Here is a 20,251-nt window from a genome sequence, read left to right on the forward strand (position 1 = left end):
GGAGCAGAAACAAGCGATAAAAGCATTGATTATGCACGCTGTAGTCTTTGAAAAAAAGAAGAAAAGAAAACTAAATTTAGTTTTTGTGTTTTACAAAAAACATTGATACTCCTTTTGTTATATTGCATGTTCAGATTGTCATACAACCAAAATAATCTGGGGACCATGAAAGTTTTGTGAGAATTATCAAAAATAATGTGAATGCAGCACAATCGCGAACATAAATGGACAACTTTAAAGGATATTTTCTCAATGTTTCGATTTTTTTGCACCCTCAGATTCCAGATTTTCAAATCAAATTCAAATTTCAGTTGTATCTCAGCCAAACATTGTCCAATCCTAACAATCCAATCCAATCCACACTTCAAGGGAAAGCTTATTTATTCAGCTTTCATATGATGTATGAATCTCAATTTCAAAAAATTTACCCATGTGACTGGTTTTGTGGTCCAGGGTCACATATCAGCTTGTCTGTGGATGTATTTGCAATAGCAAGTCTCTGTACAACTCTTGCATCAGAACAATAAAAGGCAACTTTTGGCTAAAAGTAACTAAAAATAGAAGGACTGATTCTCTTCTAATCTATGCAAAAAACAAAAAGCTGCAAGAACAAAGAGTAAGAATTGTAGTATTCTTGCGTTTTCCTATGAACCAATCACATGCCGGTACTTGCTGCTGATGAGTTAGCACTCATGTTGTGGATCTGCAAAAGCATTTAATAAATCCTCATGCTAAAGTCAATTCTGTGTGCTTCTCAGTACCAGTTACTCTACATAACTTGTAATGAAGAGAGTAATTCTTTCAATGTAAAGCCCTGTAATGCATACATAATTACTTAAGATTTCTCCAAATTACTAGTTTGAATTTTGGTATGCAGTGGAAGGTGAAACTTTTCTGGGCTTTTCTGCTAACATTTGTACTAATATAAGTATTAGTTTAAGTCTAAGTCTAGTTTGACCATGACTTTATTAAGTCTAAATTCAAGTAAACATCCATGGTTATTTGCACTGAACACCAGAGGCGTGATAGGAAAGTACACAATTATATTCTATTGTTTTCCTTAAACATAGTCTTTTGATCCGTTTACAACCTTGTGTGGCAGATCAGACATTTTCTCCTGCCTAACAGTGCAACAAGTTAGGCCTAACAAGTTCTTTTGGTCTTACAACATTGCATCCACTTTGGCTCTTTGCAATATCACGCTAGTTCTTTCAGCCAGTGAGGCAGTCATTCTTCTGAGTGCTTGAACAGCCAGCTGAAAACTGTGTCCCCAAGTTAATAACTGTTTTTTACAATGGAAATTAATCAATTAAAAACGTACTTAAGCTAGACAATGACTTTCTTCTAGATCTGCCGTACAGCCAAAACAATCTTTGTTGCAGTATTTTCCTGTTATCACTGTAAAGCTGCTTTAAAACGATCTGTATTGTAAAAAGCGCTGTATAAATGAAGGGGACTTGACTTGCTGGGTGAGGAGTAATAAGGTAAGGTTGACGTGATTTATGCACAAAATGGCTGCCACTGAAGATGACAACATGTCCACTGTCAAATTATGCAAGTGCAAACCACAGCTGTCAAGAACACCAGTCGGCCAAGGCTCGCGTCCAGTTATTTTAGCCAGCATGATAATGTCGTCCAAATAAATATCAGATTATTCCACTGAAGTCCACAATGAACATTTCCCTCATTGGCCTCTTGAACAAGGATGGGCAGAATTGCCCTCAAGGTCCTTGAGGTTTGCTCTAAAAGGTGACAACATTGCACAAATCAAATGACATGAGGCTATTCAGAAAGATCATAACTGAAATGAACGGTATTTTCCTCTCTCCAGTGCACCCAGTGTAATCTGCCAGCGCTGGGCAACCCTGTCCCTCGGGATCTACTTTCCTGAAGAGTTCAGCTCCAACCCTGATCAAACTCCTCTGAACCAGATAATCAATGTCTTCAGCAGCACTAGAAAGCTGCAGGCGGGCGAGTTTGATCAAGTTGAGTTAAACTCTGCAGGAGTCCTTCAGTCCTGCTCCTGAACAGCCACTGTCCTAGACAGTTTAGCTCCAATGTCCACTCATTTTCATCCTTGCAAATTATAAACATTCTGCTTAATGCAAAAAAAAAGAAAAAAAAGAAACTGCAACTTTACACACAGAGTACCTCAATTATCACTATATTTCATGCTTGACTTTAGAGAATTTGTTTTCAGCATCTATATTAGAAGTCTGAATCATCCAGGGAAAGTTCAGTCCATTCCACCTCCAAGGGAGTTTTCCCAGTAATTCAGCAACAGCTGTGGCAGTGGAGCAGTGCGAAACAGTTTGACTGGACTCTGGAGGGTTACTCACTCACTCACTCCGATCAAGAGCTCAGGACACCAGCGGAGCCGTGGAGCCCCTCCACCAGACACGCTCAATCAAGGCAGATGCTTCTCGGGGAATTTTTCTCTATCATAAAACAAAGTTGCGCTTGTCCATGGAGCTTAGTGAGTGGAAAAGTTAAACCAGAGCATTTCCTTAGGATCAAGACATTTATAAAGTGCCATGTTCAGTGTTTGAGCCCCGAACATTATCAGGACGGCTATTCCAGAGTTTAGAAGCAAAACGTAAAAAAGCTTTACCTCCTTTCGTGGACTTTGCTATATGTACAATCAATAGTTTTTGACCTTAAAATGGATTGTAGCATAGAAGATTGGTTAAATATAAATGAGCTAAGCCATTTAGAGCTGTATAATAAGTAGCAGTATTTTATATTTTATGCAAAATTTGATGATAGAATTTGGGGTGATATGATCATATTTTCTCAAATATTGAACTAACTGTGTAGCTTTTTTATGGACAATGCAGGACAACCAACTAGCACATTACAATAATCCAGTCTTGAAGTCGTGGTGTAACAGTGAAAGCTAATGCCATGCTTCCTAATGATATCTCCCAAGGCATGTACAGAGTGAACAGCAACGGTCCTAGTACTGAGCCTTGTGGTACTCCATACTGAACTTGTGATCGACATCTCATTGGTTACTACTATGAACTGATAACGGTCAGATAACTATGATTTGAAACATGCCAATGCAATTAATGCCAACGTAATGTTTAGGAGCTATTTTGCTATCATCTGGTTTAATCACAATCAGATTTTACAGACCACAAGACATGCAATCAGTATTATGCTAAAGAGTTGGTAACACTTTAGTTTAGGGTCCAATTCTTACAATGAACTAGTTGCTTATTAGCATGAATATTACTAGGATATTGTCTGTTTATTAGTACTTATAATGCACATATTAATGCCTTATTCTGCATGACCATATTCTACATACTTAATCTACTCAATACCTAAACTTAACAACTTACTAACTATTAATAAGCAGTAATTAGTCAAAAGTCATAGTTAATAATTAGTTATTAGTGAGAATTGGACCCTAAACTAATGCATGACCAAAGTGTATTTATTCACAAGGGTAGAGACTGTTGCAATGGCTAGTGCAGTGAAGAAAAAAGTAAATTTTTAGTCTGTTTTCACCCCAAACTAATTAGATCTCTTGAGAAGTCGTGGATTAAACCACTGGAATCGTATGGATTACTTATGCTGAGCCGCAGAGACGTTGTTTGTGCTCTCAATGACAAATGCTTAAAAATTAGTTCATGACCTCAAGGCTAGATTATTGTAATGCTCTACTGGGTGGTTGCCCTGCACGCTTAATAAACAAACTACAGCTGGTCCAAAACGCAGCAGCTCGAGTTCTTACCAGAACCAGGAAGTATGACCACATTAGCCCGGTTCTGTCAACACTGCACTGGCTCCCTATTAAACATCGTATACATTTTTAAATATTGCTGATCACTTACAAAGCACTAAATGGTTTAGCTCCGCAGCACTTGAGCGAGCTCTTAACGTATTATAGTCCGTCACGTCTATTGTGATCTCAAAATTCCGGCCAGTTGATAATACCTAGAATATCAAAATCGACTGCTGGCGGTAGATCCTTCTCCTATTTAGCACCAAAACTCTGGAACAGTCTTCCTACCATTGTCCGGGAAGCAGACACACTTTGTCAGTTCAAAGCTAGACTAAAAACACATCTCTTTGACCTAGCATACACATAACACATTATAGACTTCTATAATTCAATGTTAGGCTGCATAGATTAGGTCAGCCGGAACCGGGAACACTTCCCATAAATCCTGATGTACTTGTTACATCATAAGAAGAATAGCGTCTACGCTAATATTAGTCTCTCTGTTTATCCGAGGTTTACCGCAGTCCGCCGGATCCAGGCCGTATCCAGATCTGATGAAGGACCTGCGCCTGGACACGACGACAACGCAGTCCTGAAGTGTCAACTAGTCTCTCCCCTGTGAAGGCCTCCTTCCCTTCCCTTTACCTCTGTACAGATAAAACGTTGTCAAAATAGTTCTGGTTCACATGGCTACACGGACACGATAAATAATTCTGTATTATACATTTTTAAGGCCAGACAAGTAGTTTGTTGAGGGTTGATTTGTAAAGAAAGACTACACGCCTGCACACATATATATTCAAACGCACACTGAACACGTGATGCACATGTGCGCGACATTGGTGTTTGCGCAGAGGTTGCGTAAGTTTGCGCAGAGGTTTGCGGAGATAACTGATAATCCAACATTTCACGGAATCCTGTGAGACCAGGTTGGATAATCGTTTGCACCTTGGAACCTATTTCAGGGAGTGTGTTCTCGAGACACCAGGCACTGTTTTGTGCGGATGGGCGGCCGGAGCGTGTTTAGGGTTTACTGTTAGAGCGGTGTCGTGTTAGCTAAGTTAATAACTAATGATCTTTGCAACGGAAGTGAATCAATCAATCAAAACTACAACCGCTCTAGAATAAAGTTATTGTCCAGCTAAAGTTAAAGCCTAAACAATCTGTTACTGTAATTTCCTATTATCTCTGTAAAGCTGCTGTGAAACAATTCATATTATTAAAAGCGCTATATAAATGAAGGTGACTTGACTTGACTGTGGGATTGTCTGGGATGGCATGAAGGTGAGTCAATGATGAGAGAACTTTCATTTTTGGGAGAACTATTCCTATAATGAATGAAATCCTGACAGACCAGTTACAGGTTAAATGAAAAGCATTTCAGTCATTTTAGATATCTGATAGCACATACCGGATGGCATTAAAGAGTTTCTATCCCACGAGTTAAAACCTCATTCTTTGCTTTAGCGTTACAGGAACATTCCTGTGACTTTTGAAGCAATTACTATGATTGTGCTGTAATTTACGGATATACTTCTATAAAAGGTTTATCAAGTCCCCTTTATTTCTATAGCGCTTTTTACAATACAGAATGATAAGCTTTACAGTGATAACAGGAATGCAATAAAGTTTGTTTATGCTGTGGCAGATCAGGAAAGAAAATAGTCATAGTCCAGCTTAAGTAAGTTCAGTGATGGCTCATTTCTGGTTGGATGTTCTTCTGTGATTATCTTCAGCAGTTGCAAGAGTGGCCTTGAGAAATAGGCTTGAAGAAGCCAGCTGAAGCAGAAGTGTTCATGTGATTTTCTCTCCGTGTCCGACCCGTGGACAGACCTTCACACTGCATGTGTGGCCACAGGTCTGCTCACAGGTTTTGTTTGAAATGTGTTAGGTTTGTTAGACTGTAAACACAAAATGAAACATTTTAATATTAATTTAACAGCAACTGCTGACTTTATGAAGGCATCGGTGGGACATGCTTGTTTTTAACATTTCTTTTGCTAATTGTAGAGTAAAAACTGTAGATCGCAGAGCTTCGTACATGTTCTATGTCAATTTCACAACTTGCCATTTGTAGAAAGGCCACACTAATAAAAGTCTTTACGTAAACTATTTATCTTGTCCTATGATCAATTGTGGACAAATTCTTCTGTCTCTGGGAATTTTTGGGTTGTTCCGGTTTCTGGCAAACTGGATTGTTCTTGTAAATGCCACGCATGCCGGACATGCCGTTCACATCCTCTGCTGGGGTGTGTGTGAACATCGCTTTTAGTCAGGGAACCTGCAAACCATTTCATCCATTTTACTTCAAAATCTGAACATGCATTAGGAACATTCTGAAAGACAGACCATGCAGAAAGAACGAGTCCACCCAGCTAACAGGGAACGTTCCCATAACTTTCACTAACGTTCTTTAAAAGTTATGGAAATGTTAGGACAAAACCTTAAAATAAATACGTTTTATGGAACGTTCTTATATTGCTATTAATAGTTAATATGTGTTCTTGTAGTTTTGAAAGAAAATGTTTTTAGAACAACATTCTCAGAATATCTTTATGATGTTATTAATATTTGCTAAAAGTTCTTGGAATGTTTGCATAAAACGTTTTGAGAACTATTTTAATGAAACATCTTTGGAGTGTTATTTGTCAAAGTAAAAAAAAATTTGTATAGGGCTATTCACAATACACAATGTTTCAAAGCAGCTTTACAGAAAGTTATGGTGTTATAATATTTATAATATCTTAAAATCTTATAGTCGCATTTAGCAGATTCCCAGCTCTGGGAACCCTCTCATCACTTTAGCTAACGTTCTGGCAAGGTTCTCTCAAAGTTATGAACAAACTTTATTCCAGTAACATTAATAGAATATTCGGTCTTTCTCAAAACGCTAGCGCAAAAACATTATTCATATATTGTTCATGGAACATATTTTTTGTTTGGACGTTCATCTAACATTTTCAAATGTACTGATCTTAACTGATCTGTAATGTTTGATCATTAAAGAGAATAAGGAGCAAACAATGAATGTAAGCTGTATTAAAAATATGTTCTTGCTAACATTCCCATTAAGTTATGAAAACATTATTTCTGCATGTTTTCCGAATGTTCAAAACATCCATGTTTTGTCCTAACATTTACAGAACGTTAGTGAGAGTTATGGGAACGTTCGATGTTAGCTGGGATTGAACCTAATGCATTACACTAATCATTCAGGACTTTCATTTGACGTGTGTCTGTCCAGTTGTTTGTTTGATATTTAGAAAATGTAAGCTTTGCTCTTTACGATTCCATGTTTTGGACTGTATATACAGTAAAATATGAATCTTAAATTAAAGTCTCATCTGTTGTTTTTGTAATGATATGATAATGTTTAATGCACTTAGAAGCTTTTGCTAATGTTTAACCTTTAGGGCCCTATCCTACACCCGGAGCAATGCAGCCTCAGGTGCGACTCAAGTGTGTTTTGCTAGTTTCAGCCCGACGCAGTTTTCATTTTCACATCCTACGCCACGTTGTATTAAATAGCAAATGCATTTGCCCCCATGGCCTTCTGGTCTGAAAACGAGGTGTGTGATCAGGCGCATTGTTGGAGCGTTGCTATTATGAGGAAAAGAAATAGACTGAGACATTGACCGCCTGAAACCTGGTCTAAAGTCAATGGCGCAGTATTTTTTGGTTATTTAAAGAGCGGGTTAGTAATGTGACGTGAGCCTATATGAAAACAGCAACATAAACAAACTTATTGAAAGTATTAAATGAATAAAGAGCATGATTTAAATCTATACAGTTCCTACCTTTAGATGGTGAGCCCAAGCACATTAGTGTAGTGCTGGCCATTTGTATTAGTATTAGAGACAAACTGAATCGTACGTCTCCGCCAGAGTTTCCCAGCCCTGTTCCCTGAGGCACCAACACTGCACTGTTTGAGCACTGCTGGACTGTGTCTGAAACCGCCCTCATTCACGGTTCCCTACATTACTCCATTAATATAGTCCACTTAACTGAGTGAATGAAAACGAGTGAGTGAATTCATGAGTGCCGGAAGAGCTGCTGCTTTTAGTTTGATAATCACATGACACTTAGCACACTGGTAGCTCCAGTAGTAATGAAAAGATTTATCTTGAACTCTGTCACGGAAACTAGCATTTATAAATCTTAATTAAACAATTAAAAAGCAGTATGCTTTATACCTGTATGATATTACGCTGTACCCACATTGGACCAGCGGATTGGAAAACGGATGGATGGATGATTCAGCTGCGCATCACAATGCACTCTCACAGTGCATTGTGGGTATTCTCTAGCCGTTGAGTGTACACTCGTTATTGTGGTGCATTGTGGGATTGAATGAGCGCACTAGATAATGTCCACTATGGTTTCAGACATCACGACAAATGTCTGTCCCCTCAAACATTGCCCTATTTAAGGGTGTACGGAGTGCCTCCAGGAACACGGCTGGGAAACACGATGATTTTGCTCCAGTTCCTAGTCTCCATATTACCAATAGGTGGCGTTGTCACCAAATCCAGTAAGCTCAGGGTATTGTGACGACACGTACCAAACTTTATGTCAATATGCCGAAGCATTGTGAAGATGTCTTCACTTCCTGACAGTTTGGTACATCAGATTAACTTTTGAACGGCATCATCTGACCCAAATTTCTGAGAGTAATGAGTTTAAAATTGCCTAAAATGGTCACTAGCAGAACTGATACCCGCTCCGGTATAATCCAAACTTCATGGCATTCGGCCATACAGGTCTATGCACCAGATACATCCATGCAGAGGAAAAGCTAGTCAAACGTCTTTAGGAGTTAAGATTGCCATCAAATGCTAACAGCTTTACCTGCTTTGAGCAGCTTATACAGTTTGTTCGGAGAATAAGACATTGCATTGCAATAAATAAGGAGACCCAACACATAAAGCTATCATACATAGCGGCCAGACATTTTATAGAGTTGTTCACACAAGAGCAAAATGAAACTGAACATTCTGGTGGTCGTGTTTGACCGTGCTTGTTTTGCATGTGTTGTGCCAGGCATGCCTGTGTTTGTCCTCATGCAGCGTTCAGAAACACTTTATTTGTCTCTGTGGAGAGCATCTGTTCTTCATTTATCTTCATTGGCAATCAACCAATAAGCCAAAATCTGCTATGCTGGAACACTGATCGTTTGGAGATCACACGTCTAATTTCATCCAAAAAGTAAATGAACAGCCATTTCGGAAAACAAAACTATGTACGGTGATGGAAGATCAAAGATCACCTTTAAAGCCTCCATCTGTGTCACATCCAACATCAAACGGCTCAAAATGGTCGGAAGAGTTACATAAAGGCTCGCGTTAGAAGCAACAGAAAAAAGGCTGTTCTCAAGTGTCCCAGAAGCAGTTCAGCTCATTTTTATTGTACAATCAGTTTCATGGATATTTGTCATGGTGAACATTTATTGTTTTTTTTTGTTATTTTTTTTTCTGAATGAGTTTGAATGACAGAATGTTGAATAACAGAGTCTAGACCCTAAATGGCAAAACAACACACAAATATATTATGGAGTGATGAGGAGAAAAAACACATTAAAAATAAGGTTTTGTTGATGTACCCAAAGATCGCAAATATCTCCTATTGTCGATGCTATTAAAATATAGATTTATAGATGCTAGATTCCATAAGGCCCAGATAATAAATAAATAAATAACAAATAAATAAAGAAAATAAATACAATAAAATGGGCCACATTTGATGGAAGAGGAAGCGTAGGGGAAAAGGCCTTCACACAAGCTTGATAGTGAGCTCTAGGTTAAAAGTGTTGTCTGTGTGACCAGTTCTTCTGTTCAGCAAGCTGGATAGACTATTAGAGGCTATTTTCAGTAAAACCTTGTGAATACATAAGTTACTGTATTAATCTGGTGACGCAAACATAACAAAATACTGTACAACAGGTGATTTGTTCTTTAAATGATCACACATATACACATAAACATGATGAGACATAAAGGAACACTTTGAATATAATGTAACGTTCTACATGGATAGCAATGGACAAATGTAAAAAAGTGATCTGGACAATAACTAATAAAATAAAATATAGGAATAAAAATGTCGGTGTCAGTATCATAAAAGTGGTGCTATAACTTTCCCACAATGCATTGTTAGAGAAGCCAATGAGCACGATGGACAAAGTGAGCCATATATTCAGTCGTGAATCAGTAGAACTAATGTCTGCTGTACATGACAACCGCAATATTGAATGATTATGTTTGATTAATAGCCGATCGTACATGTTTTGCTTCCGGTGAATATTTATTCGATTTTTTTTGCTTAATTCTAAAGCTTTTGAATTGTCTCGTTTTCAGTTTGCAGCAGCCTCGCGTTGATATTTTAAATCAAAATGCAGAAATAAGTATCAATGTAAATAAAGCAGGTCAGGTTAAATCAGGTTTTCAAGCCCGCTCTGGACGTCTCTCTCATCTGACACAGTTCAGGTCATGGAGCTGCTGATCTGAATCAGCCGTGTTAAATAACAGAGACGTGCAAAACGGACCATGATGCACTTTTACACACTTTAATCGGATAGCAAGAACTCAGACGTGGAGTGCTGGTGGATTTTTTTTTTTCTTCTTTTCTTTCAGTCACAGAGAATGTGTTTTGTTGCCGCCGAGTCGTGAATATATGGCCCAGTGTCATAATGCAGTTCTTCTTTTTCCCAACTGAAATTAAAAGGCACCGTTGATTATATTTTTTCTGCCATTGAAATACTGTGACCTCAGCTACATGTGAATGGCACTTTTTTTTTCCATGACACAAACACGTTGCACACATTATAAAAGTCTTTGTTTCACTAACATCACTAAAATAAAAGTTGAAGTTTTTCTTTTCGCAATACTTAATTATAGAAAATAAAGGTTTAGTGGTGATATTCTTCTTCTTTGCATGTCTCACACGGCGATGGGGTCTTGTTTGGCCATGCGGGCCGTGAGTCTGCTCTGCAGGTCGTGTTTGGGCGAGAGGAGCAGCGCAGGGTTAGGGTTAGTTCTGCTGCCCTCCAGCCCGTCCAGAACCAGCCCGCCGGACACCACGGGGTTCTGGGAGCCGAGAAACGGCGTGTCCTCGTCCTCGGTCTCGCTCTCTGAGCCGCTGCTCTCTGAGGGACTGCCGCTGGGTTCGGGTTCGGGTTCGGGCTCGGGTGCCGCCTGAGTCCTGGTCCCGGGGCTGTGGGACGGGGAGGACGGGGCACCTGTGCTTGTGAACCGCTGTGACGAACTCTCCGGCTCCTCCGTGTGCACAGGACTGGGCAGATCCAGCCCGTGGTTATAGTGGGCCGAGTGGCGCAGGTTCTGGCCTGTCTGGCTCTGGTGTGCGCTGGGTTTGTCCCGCAGGAACAGCAGGGGGCGCTCCTCCTCTCCCGAGGGACTGGACGGGACAGGGGTCGCCAGGCTGGAGAGAGGAGCCGACGTCTCGGAGGGCGTCGCTGGAGAGAGGAGACCCACGGGGGACACACGGGCCGGGGTAGTTATAGCCGAAACATACCTGTGGAGGAACACACACACACACACTCGCTTTACAGCACATGTCACAACTACTGCCTCTCCATCAACTGATACTACGCTGTGTCTCGCTTCAAAGGCTCGTCCTCTGGAGATTTCTTTTCTGAGTTTGGAATGTAATGCGTACTAGTTGACGTGGCCTAAGGAGGGCGCAGCCTTTGAAATGAGACATAGCAATTGTGTAGGAGAAGCTGCTGTGAAACTGTACCAAGCTACAAGCCACTCATAATGTATAGTGGTTCAATAACAGCTGCTCTTTTGAAACAAAGATAGCTAACATTACTAAGACTTATAGGGACTCACCCTCGAGTTGTTCCAAACCTGTATGAGTTTCTGTCTTCTGCTGAACACAAAAGAAGACATGCTAAAGAATGTCAGTAACCAGACAGTTGACGGACCCCATTGACTTCCGTACTATGGGAAAAAAATACTATGGAAGTCAATGAGGTCCGTCAACTGTCTGGTTACTGACATTCTTTAGCATGTCTTCTTTTGTGTTCAGCAGAAGACAGAAACTCATACAGGTTTGGAACAACTCGAGGGCGACAGACAGAATTTCAGAAAATCAAGTCTGTTCAACTATCAAACGGCAGTAAAGAAGGCAAAATCTAATTTATTTCTGACAACGCGAAGCGACCAAAAGTCCTGTTTGACACGATTGACTCTCTTCTAAACCCAACTACGAATATTGCGATTCATGCATTTGTAACATCACGATTAGATTATTGCAACTCTCTTTATTCTGGTCTACCTCAATCTTCACTATCTCGATTGCAAGTTGTTCAAAATGTGTCTGCAAGACTTTTGACTAAAAAGAGGGATCATATTTCCCCTGTTTTAGCATCCCTTACTGGCTTCCCATTAAATTCAGAGTTGATTTTAAGATCCTTATGTTTATGTAAAAGGTGTTGTCTGGCCGTGCACCATGTACATTAGTGATCTTATTGTGCCATATTGTCCTGCTAGGGCACTTAGATCTTCCAAACACTTGCTCTTAAATGTGTCACGGTGTCGCTACAAATCAAAGGGTGATCGGGCCTTTTCTGTGGCCCGGCCCAAGCTTTGGAATGGTCTCCCTTATCATGTGAGGTCTGCTGCGTCATTGGACATTTTTAAATCTACTCTTAAAACTCGTTTTTATTCTTTAGCTTTTGGAAACCTGTAATTATTATTATTATTTTTATTTTTATTTTTTATAGTGTAGACCTGCTTTGTACTATGTACAGCACTTTGGGCCAATCTATATTGTGTTTAAATGTGCTTTATAAATAAATGCTGTTGTTGTTGTAGAATTTTCATTTTTGGGTGAACTATCCCTTTAGAGTCTACTTAGTTTCTCACGTTCTGCTTCGTTTTGTGCACAGTTAAGAGCACAAGCCTTTTAAAGTATGCCTCAGTGACCGTGAGCGCGGATGGACAAGTTCATATGGACAAAAACAACAACAAACAAAAACAGGCTGCAACCAGACAATGCACAGTCATAAGTGGACTTGGTGACAAACATTCGGTCACATGCACTGTCTGGGAGATGAACACAAACAAGTGAAGTATGGAAGGGCTACAGGTCTGCAGTGGGACAAAACCTGAATTGCTGAGTGGGGGAGGGAAGATTTTGAAGTGGGAGAAAGAAATTACTCAGGGGATCCTACAAAATATAAAAATATTAAATATCTAAAGATAAAATAAAAGTTACTTAAATGTTCAGTATTTTATGTTTGTATGGCACAGAATGTTATCAGTGTTATTAATAAACGGTTAGCAGGTGCAAAGCATCTTTCTTTTGCCTGCTGTGACAAATGCAACAAAGCAAGATCTGAAGCGTTGTGTGTTTGGGAGAATTGTATAAAATAAGACTATTGCTGCAGAGCCAGAGAGAATTTCACGAGAAATGGGCTGTAAATCTGCTCACACCTCTACCTGCGGGCGTTTACGGGCAGAGTTACAGGCAGAAGCAGGAGAAAATATCACATAATAGTGGGCGAGAATCCTGTGGAAGCGGAGCTAAACATTTCATTGCACTGAAGCGTTCATTGTAGCGTGTTGCAATGCAGTGCCCGTTTGCTTTGGCGTGTTCATGTCTTTATCTTACAATCTTCACAGTCATGGGTGTTTATAGTGCCACATAGTGACCCATCAATTCATTTTCTTCCAAATGAAGCCGATTATCCGCCCCTGGCGTGCAGAGCTCTACTTCGGGCTGAAGGGGTTGTACCTGTCGCTGTAGGGGGAGTCTCTGCAGGACGCCTGGGTGTCTCCGCAGCTCGGCAGGTAATCGTTGAGCTGATGGACGCCTCCGGTGGCGTTCAGACGCCCTCTGGGACCGGGCGTCCCGTGCCGGCTGTTCTCCTGCGAGGACTTCACCAGGACTGCATGAGCGTCAGAAACCACACTGCCTGCTTTCCCATTACTCCAGCTGTGAGAGACCAAAGGCGAACACGCTCATCATACACATCATCTAGTCACGTGTTCTTATGAATGTTTATCAGTGAAAATGATAAAATGATATGCTATGCCATAGCATGTTTCAAAGCTTTCTTTGAAAAACAAAACAAAAACATTGAATGAAAAATGTTCTAACCAGTTCTGTGATGCTTGAAAATCGAAAAATTAATGAACTTTCTCATTCCATAAAGCAATAGAAATTAAAGTCAAGTCAAGTTACCTTCATTTATATAGCGCTTTTAACAATATAGCTCGTTTCAAAGCAGCTTTACAGTGATAATAGGAAATTACAGTAATTTCTGGCTTTACAGCAGCTCTAGAATAAAGTTATTGTCCAGCTAAAGTTAGTTTTGAATGATTCACTTCCGTTGCAAAGATCATTAGTTATTAATGATTGGAGATCACTATTAGATAGTATTAGGGCCGCTAACACGACACCGTTCTAACAGAAAACCGTTAATGCGCTCCGGCCGCTCAACAACAGTGCCTGGGGCTCGAGAACGCAAACCTTGATTGACCTTGAATTAAAGACATAATCAAGTCAGTCTGAGGTTTAATGTCACATTAGAAAACACCTCTGTGGTCATCCAACATCCCATACTAACTAACATTACTTAGTTAGCTAGCTAGATATTTAACAGGCACTGTTTAAAGTTCTATAGTTATCACTAGCTGGCAATTTATTATTATTATTTTATTTTAACCTGCTTGGTAACAATTTTTCTGGATCTCAGTTCAGGATTATGGGTAGTGTGGTACTTGAACAGAAAGTCACTTCTTTTTTAACTTGTGGCTTCCATAGATGTCAACAACCTCAGGAGCTAATGGATGGTCTGTGAAATGCTAAATCAATGGGCCTTTTATGTCAGGAAGCTTTGCTGTTGCACTCTAATATGACTATCAGTATAACTATAATATAACAATATAACTTCCTGCGAAGCTGCTTTCAAACAATATGTACTGAGAAAAGCGCTATACAAATAAATATGACTTGATTTGACTCACATTTCATTTGGACAGTTTCTCAACACCAGTGATCGTGTGTGTGTGTGTGTGTGTGTGTGTGATGTGTGATTATGGGACTGTGCTGTACCTCAGGCTGGAGGAGCGAGTGACGGCGCTGGACACATGTGTTGATGACGTGAACTCGGTGGAGGACAGAGATGTTTCCGCTTCTCTGTCGGTCACATGAACGTGAGGAGGGACGGGATTTTTCGGCATGTAATGCTGAAATCAGACAAAAGTTGATTGGTCTATCACTGTTTTTCTTGTAGTGTATGATACTGTACACTTGATCAACTTTAACTGTTTAAACACATATTGAAAAAAACCTTTATTGTAAATGAGCTTTTAGTTGATTGGTACAATACTTGTTGACCATTAAAGGATTATTTCACTTCAGAATTAAGACTTCCTGATAATTTACCCTCCCCCACGTCATCCCCACGTTTATCTCTTTCTTTCTTCAGTCGAAAAGAAATGAAGGTTTTTGAGGAAAACGTTCCAGGATGTTTCTCCATATAGTGACTTCAATGGGGTCCAACGGGTTGAAGGTCCAAATGTGAATTTCAGTGCAGCTTCAAAGTCTCGACACGATCCAGCCGAGGAATAAGAGTCTTATCTAGACAAACCAGCGGACATTTTGTACAAAAAAAATTACATTTATATACTTTTTAACCACAAATGCTGGTCTTGCACTAGCTGTGATCACGTTGGAAGGTCACGCGTGTTCCAGTTTAACAATGTAGGGTGAAAAACTCTCACCTACAACTTCAAAATTGTCCAACGTCATTATTTTACGTTTTATTTTTATTTTATTTTTGTAAATGGCATTTGACTTAGTCTTTGCACGTTCACTTTGTAAACACTAGGTCAGTACTTCCGCCTTTCAACGTGATTACGTAATGTGTGTCGCATCACAGCTAGTGCAAGACCAGCATTTGTGGTTAAAAAGTGTATAAATGTTTATTTTGTTTATAAAATGTCCGCTGGTTTGTCTAGATAAGACTCTTATTCCTCGGCTGGATCGTGTCGAGACTTTGAAGCTGCACTGAAACTCACATTTGGACCTTCGACCCGTTGGACCCCATTGAAGTCACTATATGGAGAAAAATCCTGGAACGTTTTCCTCAAAAACCTTCATTTCTTTTAGACTGGAGAAAGAAAGACATGAACATCTTGGATGACGTGGGGGAGGGTAAATTATCAGGAAATTTTAATTCTTAAGTGAACTACTCCTTTAATACTGACGGCATTAACATAAATGGCACCATTTTTCTGAGAATGAATTATCTAAAATCCCAAAAAAGGGGGCGCTGTGTTTTTAACCAATGTTTCAAACTGGTTTCAAAAATCTTGAGATTTTAAAATAGTTTTATGATGTCAGCGTGATGTTTGAGATGCAGTGACCACACTCACATTGACCAGCTGCAGGTGTTCGGGTGGAGGCTGGGGCGGCTGGGCGCCTTTGGCCGCAGCGTTTCGCTCTCGCAAACTTTGCCGCAAGCGGTCATGCAGCTTTTTCCTCTGTTTTCTACGCGCGCAAAAAAATGTACAAAGAACAGCTCTTAGACTTTAGGAGATCAGATATCGAATCAATAATTAATATGGCTCATTTTAGTTTTTGAGTAAAACATTAGTACAAACTAAGTGTACAAAGTAACTTAGTACAAACAGACGTTTCAAAAAGTGAATTACTTTGTTTTGCAGTAAGCCACCACACACATGATGCCAACAACTAGAAGAGCGATGCAGATGCCTGTTATAGTCAAAACACGTTTCTGATAGAGCTCCTCAGCTTCTGGAAGAGAGGACAGACTGCTTTTCAAGCTTGAACACACACACACACACACATTACATCTCAGTCATGTTCTTACTTGGAATCATTATTTTATAATAACAATGTTATTTCAGCAGATTTCCAAGTAAGAACATAAGCTAGCACACATGTATGTTTCCCGTGCCGCTGATGCTTTAATTAGACAGGGTTTATTGATCTCAGGATGTAGTTTTGCTGAGAGGGATGGGACAACAGGACAGGCTAATTCAAGGTCAGTTCAGAAAATCATCACGTCGTCACAAATGACATGAAATGCAATCCCGGCCGGGCCTGAGGCCTCTGGGATGCCTGCGACACTCAACACTCATGCATTTCACTCATTTCATTATGAGGTTTAGATCACAACAGTGACAGACTGAATTTATTGAAGCCTTCAGCAACAATTTTTATGTATATTTTTTGTGAATGGTCAATAGATATGGAATGCTAAAGGCTTTAATAAAAAGTCATGAACTGGTAGCAGCACAAACTCACAGACTCACAAACTGGTTGGCTGGGAAATGTGTCTGTTATTTCATGCTAAAGACCCCATGAAAATGTTTGACGAGCATATTTTTCTTTCCTCGAAGGAAGCTTGAGTGGGACAGAAAAGGGCTCCTCCCCTTTAGTGTACATGACATGAAAAACTGTGACATTTCATGTAATTTTACAGTAAAATACTGTTATCATTGCCATTTTGTCTTATTTTATTCTCATCAGTTATGTGCTTTAGGGTTTTATGTTATGTTATGTCGTTAAATGTTTATTGCATCATTTTAGTGTCATGATGGTGTTGTATTTGTGTGTATGACTGTGCACCTTCCTTTATTTACATCAGCTTGTGGAAAAGCTACATGTGATGCATTTTGGGTAATCTTGTAGTTTTCTCTTTACCAGTTCTGGCAACCACCTTTTGTTTTGTTTAGTCATGGTGTTATTAGGGCAGGGGTGTCCAGTCCTGACCCTGGGCCACTTTGCGGCAGGTTTTAGCACCAACCCTAATTAAACACAGCTAATCAATTTTGACTGGACACAGAACTGTGTAACTATTGTCATCAATATTTTTTTTATCTGCTTTCAAATTTTCAATTTCTTCATGGGGTCTTAAAGGCACAGAATACTGTAGGTTCCCGTCACACAAAGCGTATTGAAGCCTGTGAGCAAACGCTACCACTCGTTTGATTTAGAAACTTCTATCTTGAATCGTTGTTTTTAGAGTATAGCAAACACATTCTTGATGCACACAACACAACGGCAATCACTATGTACAGACATTGATAAAACACTGATGAGAAGTAGAAAAAGGGGGAGAAAACCAAGAAGAAAGTGAGGAATGAGATGTCATGCTGAAGATAGAGGGATGCATGAATGGAGGGCAAAGCAAAGCTGAAGGGATCTAAACACAGCATAACTACTGCAGTACGGCTTCTCTCCTGCACCGCTGAACTGTGTGTGAAATTTAGCTGTCTCTCTCTCTCTGTGTGTGTGTGTGTGTGTGTGTGAGAGAGCTTTTCATATCTGCCTTGAATGGAAGATATCAGAGGTCTTGATGAATTATTAACAACATCCTTCCTAGCATGCAGGCTAATGCCCCCCCGCACGTCACATGCTTCGGAGTGGATATCCACTTTCTTGTCTAAAACCCTAGAAACCTGCAGAGTGGCTCTAAGCAAATTAATATAATAAAGAATAATGATGTCAATCTCCAATCATCTGTTATGGCTGTTTGATCCCTTCATGAGCAAAAGGAAACCAGCTGAAGTTGAAGGAAACAGGCTCAAGCTTCTAGACCTACGAATCTGCAAACTAGGAGGAAAGAACGATTCATACCCATAAATTCAATCCCAAGATGTTCTGCCAAGGCAGACAAGGTGATGAAAAGAAAGCAAAACACAAACAAACAAAAAACAGTTGAGCGGTGATGTCAACTCTGACTGACTGCACACAAACACGCAGATCAGCTCCACCTCAAACACCTCCAAAAACACCATATACCTGAAGTCTTCTCAGCATGTATATATTGCATGGTACATTACACACATACACAGATACATATTTGACAGCAGAAATGATTCAAACCTATTCTGTTTGACTTTAAACCCACCATGACAATGCATCATTTAATGCTTTTAGAAATCATTAAGAGATATATGGATGGTTTATCACACGTATATAGTGATGTACATCTCTATATACAGACACTTATGGTTGGTCATCATTATGACACAAGGACATGCACATGCAGACGTCACTGCGCTCACGTCATTATAGACACTGATCCTCGACACATTTCACTACAGACAGAGTCAGACTCAGTTAATTCATGTGATTACACCAGCACTTGTTAAACATGCTGTTAAACACATGCATCTCTCGGTCACCTGAACTATCTGACGGTCGGAAGCTGTTGCTTGTTGGACTGATCCAGTTTGAGAGATTAACACTGGCAGAATGTGATCTCCTACTCTATACATTAAGAACAGGTTTGCAGAAATATAATCCTGTTATTTCAGAATGCATAAAATGGCACTACAGACATAAAGCTGGAGTGTCATTACAAGGTTAAATCACCAATTCAAATAAGGTCAATTGTTTGACTGTAATGCTGACCTAATAACGACGTGTTGTTAGAGGCCCGATGATTTGCTCATAAACTGATAGCCCTGATCTTTCCTGCGGGCGGCGTGTCGTGATAAAACCACTGGCACTGAACCAGAGCATCTGTACTGATGAAGGTCATTCTCTGAAGGACACATTAGCAAATATTATTAATAGCTGAGAATTGATTGTCATTGCAGATCTCCAGTAAATGTGCAGTAGCTATTTTAGCACTTTAGTTGATCAATGGAGATGTTCTGTCTGCTCGCTCTCCTATTTGAAATGCAGAAATGATAATGAATATCACCCAAACGTACGATATAGATGTCCAGTTCAATACAATAGACGGAACTCTCTTTTGAGCAAGTTTCACTGTGATCACTGATGGGTCTCAGCTCTTATTACACGGCTCTGTGTGTCTTAAAGAGATAGTTCACCCAAAAATGAAAATCACCCCATGATTTACTCGCCCTCAAGCCATCCTAGGTGTATGTGACTTTCTTCTTTTAGACGAACACAGTCAGAGTTAAAGTTAAAATATCCTGGCTCTTCCAAGCTTTATAATGGCAGTAAATGCGGGACGCGATTTTGAAGTCCAAAAAATATAATATATTAATATGTTAATATAGGCCCTCTGAAGCAAAGCCATGGGTGTTTGTAAGAAAATTATGAATATTTAAAACAGGGGTTACTGTTTGCCTTAAATTAATGCGTATGGCCATCTGCCAGAAGCTAGTTATTTTAGTTTGTAAAGGTTTAAATATGGATATTTTTCTTACAAAAACTCATGGCTTTGCTTCAGAAAGCCTTCATTAACCCCTGGAGCCGTATGGACATCTTTTATGATGGATGGATGGATGCACTTTTTTGGACTTCAAAATCAGGACCGCCATTCACTGCCATTATAAAGCTGGAAAGAGCAATGATATTTTTATATATAACTTCAATTGTATTTGTTCGAAAAAGCGACAGTCATATACAGTACACCTAGGATGGCTTTTGGGTGAGTAAATCATGGGATAATTCTCATTTTTGGGGGAGCTATCCCTTTAAGCATGTTAATTAAGGGAATTGTGGTTATTTCTGTCACGTCAATAGTTTAAGAAGAGTCATTCT

At 39.7% G+C, this 20,251-nt stretch overlaps 1 protein-coding gene across 10 annotated transcripts in view; it reads right to left on the minus strand.

Annotated features, from left to right (window-relative positions):
- Positions 1-10,068: 10,068 nt before the first annotated feature.
- The window catches only part of nrg1 (neuregulin 1), an 80,691-nt gene continuing 70,508 nt past the window's right edge, over positions 10,069-20,251 (minus strand). For 4 of the 10 annotated variants that reach the window (XM_084401332.1, XM_084401331.1, XM_084401336.1 and 1 more), the window contains exons 6-10: positions 16,417-16,519; positions 16,138-16,252; positions 14,813-14,946; positions 13,490-13,690; positions 10,069-11,260 (exon numbers count right to left, since the gene is read on the minus strand). In XM_084401332.1, coding sequence (XP_084257458.1) covers positions 10,669-11,260; positions 13,490-13,690; positions 14,813-14,946; positions 16,138-16,252; positions 16,417-16,519 — 1,145 coding nt within the window. In that variant the 3' untranslated portion in view covers positions 10,069-10,668. Of the gene's footprint in view, positions 11,261-13,489; positions 13,691-14,812; positions 14,947-16,137; positions 16,253-16,416; positions 16,520-18,367; positions 18,392-20,251 lie in introns of all 10 variants that reach the window. The other 6 variants (XM_084401328.1, XM_084401335.1, XM_084401333.1 and 3 more) reach the window with 3 other exon arrangements.

The sequence above is a fragment of the Rutilus rutilus genome, assembly GCF_951802725.1.
Source record: "Rutilus rutilus genome assembly, chromosome: 25".
In the NCBI taxonomy this organism is placed as follows: Eukaryota; Metazoa; Chordata; class Actinopteri; order Cypriniformes; family Leuciscidae; genus Rutilus; species Rutilus rutilus.